Source organism: Pristis pectinata, chromosome 15, assembly GCF_009764475.1.
Source record: "Pristis pectinata isolate sPriPec2 chromosome 15, sPriPec2.1.pri, whole genome shotgun sequence".
Lineage (NCBI taxonomy): Eukaryota > Metazoa > Chordata > Chondrichthyes > Rhinopristiformes > Pristidae > Pristis > Pristis pectinata.
This window is the reverse complement of record NC_067419.1, coordinates 37,707,975-37,720,748: the sequence shown is the minus strand read 5'-3', so window position 1 is coordinate 37,720,748 and position 12,774 is coordinate 37,707,975. Positions and strand designations below refer to the sequence as shown.

The following is a 12,774-nucleotide window of genomic DNA, read 5'->3' as shown; positions in this document are numbered from 1 at the left end:
AGCCTATCCTCATAAGATATGCTCTCCAAACCAGGTAATATCCTGGTAAATCTCATCTGCACCCTCTCTAAAGCTTCCACATCCTTTCTATAATGAGGTGACCAGAACTGAACACAAGTGCCGTCTAACCAGAGTTTTATAGAGCCGCAACATTACCTCATGGCTCTTGAACTCAATACCCCAACACACCATACGCCTTCTTAACAACCCTATCAACCTGTGCGGCAACCTTGCAGGATCTATAGACGTGGATCCCAAGATCCCTCTGCTCCTCCACACTGCTAAGAGTCCTGCCATTAACCTTGTATTCTGCCTTCAAATTCAATCTTCCAAGGTGAATCATGTCACACTTTTCCTGATTGAACTCCATCTGCCACTTCTCAGCCCAGTTCTGCATCCTATTAATGTCCTTTAGTAACCTACAGCAACCTTCTGCACTATCTACAACGTCACCAACCTTCGTGTCATCTGCAAACTTACTAACCCACCCTTCACCGCCCTTATCCAAGTCACGTATACAAATCACAAAGAGCAGAGGTCCCAAAACAGATCCCTGCAGAACACCACTGGCCACTGACCTCCAGGCAGAATACACTCTATCTACAACTACCCTCTGTCTTCTATAGGTGAGCCATTTCTGAATCCAAACAACCAAGTTTCCCTCGATCCCATGCCTCCTGACTTTCTGAATGAGCCTTCCATGAGGAACCATATCAAACACCTTACAAAAATTCATGTGCACCACATCCACTGCTCTACCTTCATCAATGTGCTTTGTCACATCCTCAGAGAAGACAAAATAACAGAACACACTGGATTTGTGAGTTGCAGAACACAGCAGTTTCTGAAAATTTGAAACAAAACAGAATGCTAGGAATACCTAACATGCAGCATCTGTGGATTGAGAAAAGCTGAGTTAATGTTTCAGGTGGATGACTTTACATCAGAAGGGTCATTTAACCTAAAATGTTAACTCTATTTCTTGTTCCATTGGTGCTGTCTGACCTGCTTAGTATTTCTACTACTTTATGTTTTTATTTCAGATTTCCAACATCAGCAAATTTTTTTTTAGAATTTCTACTTCTGCTGTTTGGGGAGTAATTCTATATGCATGGGAATATAGAAGTGTCTTAGATATGAGCATATACTGCTTATATAAAGGGTAAAGTAGCATTATTTTTTATAACTTAAAATTAGCAATAAAAAAAACAAGAAAGATATATAAATGCAAAGATTCAACATTGGTGAATTATATGATGCGCCACACAGTACATCAGAAATCCAACTAAACTGAGGTAATTAAATATAAAAAAAATGAGATTAAGATGAATTGAAGGTATGAATTTTGATTTGCATGTTGAGTCATTCAATCAAAACTGATATTTGAAATTTGCTGAATTGATCTGTTGGTGTTGGTTTCATTTATAAAATGTTCATTAATTGAATAAAATGACAGGAATGCCTGTAAGCATATAGGAATCAAATGGAGATTAATGGACACTTCTAAGTTAAATGAATATTGAACAGCTCATTATGTAGCATTAAACTCAAGACCAGACTCCATTCAGGCTCTCAAATTTAGCAGGTGCATAAAATGAAATCGAGAGGCTGAAGTCAATATTTGCCATATGCCCAAGCAATTGATGTTCAATGCTCTTAATCATTCACAAGGAAGCTGGATTTTTTTTTCAAGAATTATGGAAATTCAAAGGAGAGTTTAATATCTTTTCACTTTACAAAGGTGCTTAATCCCCGATTGGAACTAATCTCTTAAAGTTACTGCAGGGTTGTTGCTTTAACAGTGAGAAATGACAGGTGGAAAGGACTATTCAACAAATCTATTTTGGTTCCTGGAAGACCTGCACTGAGCAGTTTTTAAATATCCATATCCTAGTGAGTATCCCACTATTTTGAAGAACCAAAAGATAACCTGCTTTCCTTTTAATTTTTTGCCAAGTGCTATTAAACTGCAGTTAATTCAATAAATGATAGAATCAAGAACTTAAATCCTTTTAGTAATTTCTGTTCCTGATCAGTTTGCAATTTTGATCCATCGTTTGTCCACTATAATGTTGCACAAAACATTGTGGTACACTCTCAGCTCTGTGCCAGTATAATAACATAATCGTCAGGTTACTGGATTAGCATCCAGAAACATGAGTTCAAATCCCACCATGGCAGCTGATAAATTTACATTCAGGTAATTATATAAATCTGGAATTAAAAATGTAGTATAAGTAAAAATGACTATGAAACTACTGGTCTATTGTAAAAGCTCATCTGGCTTGCTAATGTCCTTTAGGGAAGAAAATCTGATATTATTACCTGGTCTAGCCTATAAGTGATGTCAGGCCCATCAGTGTTGATGTTTAGCTGTATTTAGGGATGGACAGAAAATGTTGGCTTTGTTAGTGATTTTCCACAGCCTGTGAATGAATACATTTAAACAAACCATTACATTTCTTCATGACTTAGTGATCATAAGCCTAATATAAATCTCATTGCACAATTCCTTGGTTGCTCTTTTGTGAACTGGTTTCATATAATTTAAGAATGTAGACCGTACTTGCTCTCACTACTATGACTTCACTGCTATCTAAGGCAAAAAAAGCCTGCCCATCATTTATTCTTGAATCTAAGTACATGCCCCTTTATTATCCGCCTTTGCATCAGTGGTTTTATTTGATGACAACAATTGTGCAAAGTATTGAAACTAGATAACTTTCTTGTCCGGAATAAACATTATAAAAATGTTCCATTTGGCTTTGCTATTTCTATGTAAGTACAAGTCTGTTGCCTTTCATATCTTTAATTACTGTTATGATTTTCCTGCCTCATTGCTAAGTGATAAGGAGTTTATGAATGTTCTACTGAACGTTTTGCATACAGTCTAAAGTTAGGTGTTGTACTTTTAGTACCTTTATCAATATTATTTATTATTATGCTTCAAGAGATTACTGTTACCATTATCAACTATCACTTTCACTGGTTTTGGTCACTAATCCCATTTTTGCTATGCTCTTTAAATGTTGAATTGCTTGTTTATATGGTCCATGGCCTTTGTCCTACAAGTGTTCATCTAAATAGTTAACAGCTCTGTGGAAGTGACTTTACACAAAATTAATACTTTCAATCATGTGCAGTTCCACTGTAAATTGATTGCAAATCTGACTGCCCCAGTGAGCAACAAACACTGGAAGGAATATTTCTTAATAAATTCTGCATGCTCACCCATAGATTTCTGAAGATAAGCCTGACATGATGCAACATTTGTCCCTCCCTTCTTGGTGTCAGATCATATAGTCACCTCTAATTGATAAACTGCACTTCCTTGCTTCCTTCATTCAGGCATGCAAACCAACTGCTATTTTGTTATTAACCTCTACATCCACAGCTATCTTTCTCACATCTGCTATTAAAAGATTTTGCGTTGAATACTTTTAACTTGAAGTTTCTGTCTTCCTACTTTTAAAATATTCTGTTTTCCCTTTTTTATTTCTTTATTTCATCTCAAGGTGATTAAATAAAGGTACAAGGTGTTGATATTCACCAGTTACATTTTAGGACACATTTAATTTATGTTCCAACATATTCTTGTAAGTTGGAGAAACTCAGAGCTGTGTCTGTGGAGAGAGGAACGGAGTTAATATTTCAGGTTAAAGACCTTTGATGAAACATTTATGAAAGGTGAAAATCAAAAAAAAAGTCTAGAAATAGCAAATAAAAACAGAAAATGCTGGAGCACTCAGCAGATCTGGCACCTTTCTGGAAAGAGAAACAAAACTGTAAAGTTAACTCTTCTGCCACGGATTGCTGCCTAACTTGTCGTACTTCAGCATTTTCTGTTTTTATTATTTATGAAAGTTATTTGAGGATTTTAATGAGATCAGCATTTGACGGAATGCTTTTCGCTATTTTGCTAAAGACGGAAGTCTTTTTCACTATTCACAGAAATACTGGTCCAGGCAGGTTAACATAGGTTGGCTATCTGGGAATAAGTGACATACCTCCTGACTCCCAAAGCCTTTCCATCTACAATGCTCAAGTCTGGAATACTGTCCAGTCGCCTGGATGAATACAACTCCTACAATACACAAGAAGTTCAAAACCATCCAAACAAAGAACCCTGCTTGACTGGCACCCAGTCTATCATCTTAATTATTAAATTCCCCACCATGGATGAACCATCTATAAAACCGCAGTGCAGTAACTCAGCGATGCTACTCCGACAGCTGTTCCCAAACTTCCGATCTCTTCCACCTGGAAGGGCAAGGGAAGCAGGTGAATGGGAACACCCCATCAACGTGTTCCTCTCCAAGTCACACACCACTTTGAATTAGAAATGTATCGCCATTCCTTCATCTTTGCCAGATCTAAATCCTGGATTTCCCTCTGTGGGAGTCCCTTCACCAGAAGGACAGTAATGGTTCAAGAAGGTGGTTCAAGAAGTTGGCTCACCACTACCTTCCCAAGAGCAGTTAGAGATGGAGAATAAATGATGTACTTGCTGGTAGTACCCAGATCCCAAATAATAACAATAGTGTCTGATACTCAGTAGATCTACTGAAACCCAGACTGAGCATTGGTGAGCAGGTTATTGGTGAGTAAATGCAACTTGGTTGCACTGTGAATAATACTTTTCACTGCTTCTCAAGGACAATTATTGATGGGCAATACTTGCTGGCCTTGTTGGTGTGCCCAAATCCCATAAGTAGATTAAAAAAAAACATTTGACTTGCACACTTCCAGTTAGTGAACATGCATTACTGGAAGGTGTTGCTGCTTCTGACCCTGTTTATAATGTTTGTCCGTGTCTGTTCAGTTTTCTTCTTTATAATCCTTTGCCACTTAATGAGAGTTGTTAAACCACAGTTAGAAAACCAGTCTCAGCTATTATTTCACAACAGAAAATTGACCCCTGGCATAGTAGGCCTCGGGGAGACTTCTTTAGCATAAAAATTTTGATCATTTTGTGCAGCCCTGACCCATGATATTTCGGTTCCCATCTCCACCCTGGAATTCATTTTGAAAAAGAGTTGGCAGATGAGTTTAAGGTCTGACTTTGATTCGCAAATTTGCTGCTTTCTCTCTGGGGAAGAGGTTTCCAATTAATTATAGTATTTATTCCACTGAAATGAGTGTACAATAAATCTTTGTGCTTTACCACTTATGTGGTGAGGATTAAAATTTAACCTGCTATTTCCATATTTAAAGACCTTAATGTTGCACTGCAATTAACATGGTGACTACCAGCAGTTTATGGGATTTAAGATATTCAGGTCATTTGTCCCATTACCCCAGGGAAGATACCAGTATTTCCTCTTAATCATAGGAAGAACCTGGTCATCAGGTGTGAAGTGCTCTCAGTGTTGCTATACTTCGCTCAGGTGAGGCACATATCCCGCAACTGCACCCTGACAGTCATCCGGTTACCTTTCCCACTTTATCTGGAGCTCAAAAGGGATCAGGCTTGCAGAATCTCAATGTGCAGTCTCCAGAAAATAACTAGAATCTGTGCTAAAAGCCTCATAGACTGTTTTCTGCAGGTTGTACATGCATGATAAACTGACGTTATGCTAACATTTAGTAATTGAAATAATATGAATTGTGATGAAAACATTGACATGAGTGCTCTCATATGAAATTATATGTGAATAAAGTATATTTGAAAAAAATGCCAAGTTCTTACCTGAAAATTATAAAACATAAACAAAGCATCAGATTTTATCATTGTTTCTTATCATGTATAATATAAATTCTTAAGGAAAAAACATCTGAATATAGCTTTGTGACAATAAGTAAAACACTTTGCCTAATAATACTTCCATTTTTTGATGAAGTTAATTAATAGATATGCATGAAGACATTCAAATTCACATGAAAATACAATTTGGCTTCATTGCTGGTTACTTCATATGGTGATTAGGCAGATTGTTAAAAGTTCACAAGAGCGCATAATAAGTCATTTTAGAATCATCAAGATAAAAATTTATTGGCTTCGTATGATAATGTAAAGGAACCAATAACAATTCACCTGTGTGTCATTTGATTTGATCTCTTTTGATTTTCATTTCAGACAGATGTAAAACAAGCTGCTGAATTGATGGCTCTGGTTTTACACTTTTCACCCAAACTTACACTTATTCTGCAAGTCTTTCTCCACAGCTATGTCTTTTTTTTTTCCAAACCTTAAATAAAAATTAGGCAGAATAAATCTGACAAAGAACAATGTTGCTATTTTCAGCATAGATTACATTTCTTTTATTTTTTGCAGATTCCTTTTAGTTGCCATTGCACTGATGTCACTGGTATTCAATTCACCTTTTGCTGCAACACTTCAGTTGAAACGGGTAGATAGCATGTTTTTTTCAGAAGCACCTGAATTCATTGTCAAATTGTCCAGTCCTTTTAATGCTTCACACTTAAGTAAACAACCAACAAACTAATTTTACTTCTGCATTTGAAACTAATAGTTGATCTTAGTCACACTATCCATGTTCACATATTGTCAAAGAACACATTGCGTGTACATTAGATTTGCAAACTTCTGGTATTTTTAAAATCAGAGCCTAACCGTCTTAATACTTTCAAATATTGCTGTCAGTGGTTTTCCTATTTTAGCTAGACATTATTTTGTTTTTAAACAGAAGAGTTTAATGTACAGCAATAAATACTTAATTTTACAAAAACCAACCAATTAAATTTACCTGTTGAAGGAAAGAAAAAAGCAAAAACTAAACAGAAGCTAGAGGAATGATAGGAGTGATCTGTGTTAAATTATTCATTTGTTTTAACATGGCTTAAAATAGTAAGTAGTAACTGAATGACCAGAAATAGTAGCATAGTGATTAAGTTTCCAAACTAATATCTTGAGGCCTAACTATTATTGATCCAGAGACAACGGCTTAAGTCCCACCACAGCAGCTGGGGAATTTAATTTAACATAATTCAAGTGAGTGAATATCAGTAACCATGAAACTATTAAATTGACTCTGACACCATCTGGTTCACTTGAACAATATGTAACTTCAGACGCTTGATTGTTTTATTAAATAGTGTAGCTCAAGGGCCAACCAAGGATGGGTTATAAATGTGGTAACATCTACTTTTGAACAAATAATGAAACATAGGTGTGGACAGTATCAGTTTTATGTATTTTAAAAACCTATCAATTACGTTTCTTCAAGCCTGTGGTTTTCTTAGTACTTTATCCACAACTTACTTGGAATATCAGGATCCAGATCAATAATCCAAGACAAAAATACTCTTTCAGTACAGTCCTCAGATATTGATGAGAAACTTATAAGATCAAACAATTGAATTGAAAGTCAGGAACTTGGATATCAATTACACAACACCGTTTAAGTGATATATAGCAAGACATTTAAGTAAACAGAAAACCCAATATTAAAATAGAGCCAATTTAATTACTTGTTATATTTTTCCATGCAATCCTGGGTATATATTTGTTTTCTAAAAAATGTGTAAAGGCTTGCTTTCCACTGATATTGATGAAACTGTCAATATTCCATCAGTAAAGATATATGGAATATTAATCTTTCATAGTTTTTCAAATCAGATATTATTAGTGTAAATGAAAGTGCAGCAAATCTATCAACAATTTCACAGCATTTTAAGCAGAGAAAGTATCTGAGCATATTGAACTTTTAAATTAAAAGCTTAATGTTTTAATCTGTAAAGCTGTTCTTGCATTTAGGTTCCATGGTTTATGAAACACTTGGTCAGCTAGCATTTGGTAAACTGGGGAAATTTGCAGTTTTCGGATCAACATCTTTGCAGAACATTGGAGGTAATGTGCCTTGAATTTAGGACTTTATTCTCTCAAGTATAAAACTGGTATTCAGTTCATTTAGTTTTGTTTAGGGTTCAGGCTGTGAAAAGCATGACTGGACAGCTTGTGGAGTAGTGAACGAGCATGAGAGAAACAATAAAATAAAGTGAAATAGATGGCAGTGAATGATGTTTAAAAACTTTCCTCTATGTTTTACAAATGTATTTCTGACAAATATCAAAAAATGTCACTAAATTAAATACTGATTTAAAACTTCCAATTTCTTTTGATACAACATTGAACATTTGTCTTGATAAAACAAAAATCTCATTCTTTGTGCTACTGGTTTCAAAGAGTCTGCAACAAGCAGAATCAAACATGCACATCTACTGATATAGAATACCTTTCCTGTGAACGTCACACTTAATTTCCAGTAATTCTCACTTGGTCACGCTTCGCTGAAGCCTCTTCTACTATAGTAATTGGCAACTCATTATGAACAGTTCCACAGAAGATTAGTTGGAACATTGTTTACATTGGGTGGCATTCTTGAAGGAAGGTCAAATATTTGTTCAGAAGAAAAGAAAGAATGCATGTTAAAGTCGTCTTCTCTTTATTTTAGCTATCTTGAGTTATCTTTTAATTGTCAAGAATCAACTGCCACATGTCATCCAGTCCTTTACATACCAAGAAAATTCTGAGTAAGTGTCATTATTTTGTGAAAGTATTTGTCCATAATATTGAAAGATTCCAGAATGTCCATCACAACTATTGTGGAAAAAAATCTAGAATCATTGTAGAGCTTTCACTCATAATTTATTTTGGCAAATAAATTAACATAAATTCATACAAAAACATGATAATTGGCATATTAAATGGGGATCTAATAACTATAGGGTCTCATTTTGTTCACATCTTGTAATCAAAGGATGGGTAGGATTTTCTTCCTGTGCAGAAAAATACCAGTCAAATAATTCTATTTCAAAATTTATCTTTTAAAATACATTGATACATCTCTTTAGAGTGCCACAACACAAGTGCTTTTCTCCATATGAGCCACCTGGTTTAATTCCACACTTGCTCATTCTTCATATTACACAATTTTGTCAAGTAAATGCTCAAAATTCTTTTATAAAATAATTTATAGATTCTACTCCAAAAATGATGTTGTGCGGAGAATTCCCTACACCAACCATCATAGGATCTTAGAATAATGCAGCACAGAAGAAAGCCATTTGGCCCATTGGATCTATGCCAGCTCTTTGCTGGAGGTGTCCAATCAATCCAACTTGTAATTGCTTTCCCTTCAAGTATGTATCTAAATCTTTTTGAATGATGCCACTGAATATATTTCCATTTAGACTGTGCATCCTGAATCACAACAAGTTGCTGCTTCAAAAAGCATGTCTCTTTCTTTAGCCAATTCCATTAAATCAGGATCTTTTGGTTTCTGCCTTTCTGACACTGAAGTTGGCTTCTCCTTATTCATACACTGAAATCTGATCATTAATTTGAACATCCTATGAAAATAGTTTAAGTGCAAACGAGCTACTAGGAGACATAAGAGACTGCAGATGCTGGAATCTGGAGCAAAAAATAAATGGCTGGAAGAACTCAGTGAGTCAAGCAGCACCTGTGGAGGCAAAGGGATAGTCAACATTTCAGATCAAGACCCTACATCAGGACTGAGAGTGTAGAGGGAAGATGGTCAGTATATAGAAGTGAGAGGGAGGGGTGAGACAGAAGCTGGTAGGTGATGTGTGGAGCCAGATAAGGTGGGGGGAGGGAATGATGAACAGATGGAGGCACGTGAGGAAGGGGCAGGCCATAGTGTTGAGGTAAGAGGATAGGAGGTAATAGGTGGAATTAGGCAGATGCAGCTGTATGGGGGAGGGGAGAGGCATGGGGAGAGACAAAGGTTGATAGGTGATGGGTGGAACCAGATAAGGGAGGGGTGATGGGCGGATGGAACCATGTGGGAGATTCTAGGTAACGTGAGGGGGACAGATGGAAAAGGTGAACAAAGGTAGAGAGACCCTGGGTGGACTGGTGGGAGTGGGGAAGGAACACAGGGGGATTGGGTTACTTGAAATTGGAAAATTTAATGTTCATACCATTGGGCTGTAGGCTACCCAAGCGGAATATGGGGTGCTGTTCTTCTAGTTTGTGTATGGTCTCACTTTGGCAGTGGAAAAGGCCGAGGACAAGTGGTGGGAAGCTCAAATGGCCATTGTGGACAGAAGCAGGTGCTCTGCAAGTGGCCCCCTCATTACCCTCCCCCATCCTCGCTTCTATATCCTGGCAATCTTCCCTCTATACTCTCATTCCTGATGCAGAGTCTCCACCTGAAACATCCACCATCCCTTTGCCTCCACAGATGCTGCTTGACCCACCAGTTATTTTTTGGTCCAGATTTCAGCATCTATAGTTTTGAGTGTCTTCTAGCTACCAACTGTTCTCACGTCTATCTCAGTATGTTTTCTAAAGAATAAAGGGTTGTAGTTGATTCTTCTTCAGTTGTAATTCATTTTTCATCAGTACAGATAATAAAGCACATTTCCCATTTCTTTTCAGAGTGTGGTATTTAAATGGCAACAGCCTTGTTATATGTGTGACTTTAGCCATCATCCTGCCTCTGTGTCTTTTCAAGAACTTAGGTGGAGTATCTAATGTTATTTAAGCAATATACCCTAAGAGATGTCAGCAATCATAAATACCTTATATTGTTTAATTCATTGTTTGGGATCTGGGCAGCACCAAACCAGAACAGCATCAGCCACTCATTGCCCATTTCTAACTTCTCTTAAGAAGGTGGTGGTGAGCCACCTTCTCAACCATTACAGTCTTTCCGGTCAAGGTATTCTCAAAGTGCTGTTGGGGAGAGAGTTCCAGGATTTAGACTCAGTTTGATTATTGGCAATTGGTTTATTATTGTCACATGTACTGAGATACAGTGAAAATCTTTGTTTTGCATGCCCATCCACACAGATCATTTGACAACATAAGTACATCTAGTTAGTGCAAGAGTAAAGCAATAACAGAATGCAGAATATAGTGTTACAGTTACAGAGAAAGTGCAGGGTTCAGGTAGAACAATAAGGTGAAAGAGCCATGACAGGTAGGACTGTGAGGTCAAGAGTTCATCTTATTGTACTAGAGGTCCATTCAATAGTCTTGTAACAGTGGGATAGAAGCTGTCCTTGAGCCTGGCAGTGAGCGTTTTCAAGCTTTACTATTCTTTATGGAGGGGGGAGAAGAGAGAATATGTGGGATGGGTGGGGGTCTTTGAGTTATGCTGGCTGCTTTACCGAGGGCAGCGAGAAGTGTAGACAGAGTCCATGGAGGGGAGGCTGGTTTCCACGATGGACCGAGCTGTGTCCACAACTCTCTGAAATTTCTTGCAGTCTTGGGCAGAACAGTTGCCATACCAAACTAAAGTGTATCTGGATAGGATGCTTTCTAAGGTGTATCTGTAAAAATTGGTGAGGGTCAACGGGGAGATGCCAAATAAAGGACTGAGATTATTTCCAACTCAGGATGGATGTGTAAGTTGAAGGGGAACCTGCAGGCGCTGATGACCCCATGCAACTGCTGCCCTTGTCCTTCATGATAATTGGAAGTCATGAGTTTTGAGAGGTGCCATAAGATGCGCCCGGGAAGTAGTTAGTGTGCATTTTGTACTTGATATACACTGCAGCCACAGTAATACTGGTGGTGGAGGGAATAGTTGTGTAGAGTGATGGATGGAATTCTTGTCAAGTGCATTGTTTTTGCCTTGAATGGTGTCAGTTTTCTTTGAGCATTTATGGGGCTGTATTAATCCAGTGGAAAATATCCATCACACTCCTGACACTGTACCTTGTAGATGGCGGAAAGGCTTTGAGGTTACATAAGATGAGTCACTCACCTGCTCTAAGTAGCCACAGTATTTATGTGGCTGGTCCAGTGGAGTTTCTGGCCAGTGGTGACCCCCTAGGATATTTGTTGCTGGGGTACTCGGGTGATGGTAGTGCCACAGAGTGTCAAGGGTAGGTAGTTAGACTCTCTCTTGTTGGAGGTGGTTATTGCCTGGGTAGTTTTCTGGTGTGAATGTTTGCTTGCCACTTAACAGCCTCTGCCTAGATGTTGCTTAGACTCGGCTGCATGCAGCATGGTCTGCTTCACTTGTTGAGAGGTTGCACATGGAATTAGACTTTGAGCAGCCATCAGCCAAACATCCCCCACTCCTGACTTTATGATGGAGCAGCTAAAACTGATTGGATCTTAGTCATTGCCCTGACCAATTCTGCTGCAATATCCTGGGGCTGAGAGGATTGATCTCCAACCACCCACAGCCATTTCCTTTGCGTGATTGTATTTTCTTTGCCCATTGGCTTCAGTTTTACAAGAGTTCCTTGATGCCATACACTAAGTAAAATGCTGCCTTGATGTCAGGGCAGTCACGTTAACCTCCCCTCTGAACTTCAGTTCTTGCTCTGTATCTCAGCAAAGCTGTGATCATATCCGGAGTTGTCTTCTCCGGCACACCCAAACTGGGCATTGCTGAGCAGGTTATTTGTGGAAATAGTTCCCCTTGACTTCATTGTCAACTACATCTTCCATCACTTTAGTGACGATTGAGAGTGGAACTGATTGACAGTAATACCCCAGACTAGATTTTTTCTGCTTTTGCAGAAAGAGGACGGTGGCCCATCTGGTAGTGTTGCCTGCCTCACAGTTCCAGTAATCAGGGTTCAATCCTGACCTACAGTACTGTCTGTGTGGAGCTCACACATTCCCCTGTGACTGTGTGGGTTTCCTCCGATTGCTCCCATTTCCTCCCACATCCAAAAAGTTAACTGGCCACTAAAATTGCCCTTAGTGTGAAGGGGAGGGAGTAGAATCTGAGGGGAGTTGATGGGAACATTGGTAGAAAAAATAGGACTCAGTGTAAATGGCTGCTTGATTGTCAGGATAGGCTCGATGGGCCAAAAGTCCTGTTT

The 12,774-nt window shown here is 38.2% G+C and overlaps 1 protein-coding gene across 1 annotated transcript in view; it reads left to right on the top strand.

The window, feature by feature from the left end:
- Positions 1 to 12,774, top strand: part of LOC127578572 (sodium-coupled neutral amino acid symporter 1-like) — a 62,514-nt gene that overhangs the window by 24,866 nt on the left and 24,874 nt on the right. Inside the window, exons 5-8 of the mRNA XM_052030721.1 lie at positions 6,275 to 6,426; positions 7,718 to 7,810; positions 8,415 to 8,493; positions 10,367 to 10,449. Of these exons, the coding sequence (XP_051886681.1) occupies positions 6,275 to 6,426; positions 7,718 to 7,810; positions 8,415 to 8,493; positions 10,367 to 10,449 (407 nt within the window). The remainder of the gene's footprint in view (positions 1 to 6,274; positions 6,427 to 7,717; positions 7,811 to 8,414; positions 8,494 to 10,366; positions 10,450 to 12,774) is intronic.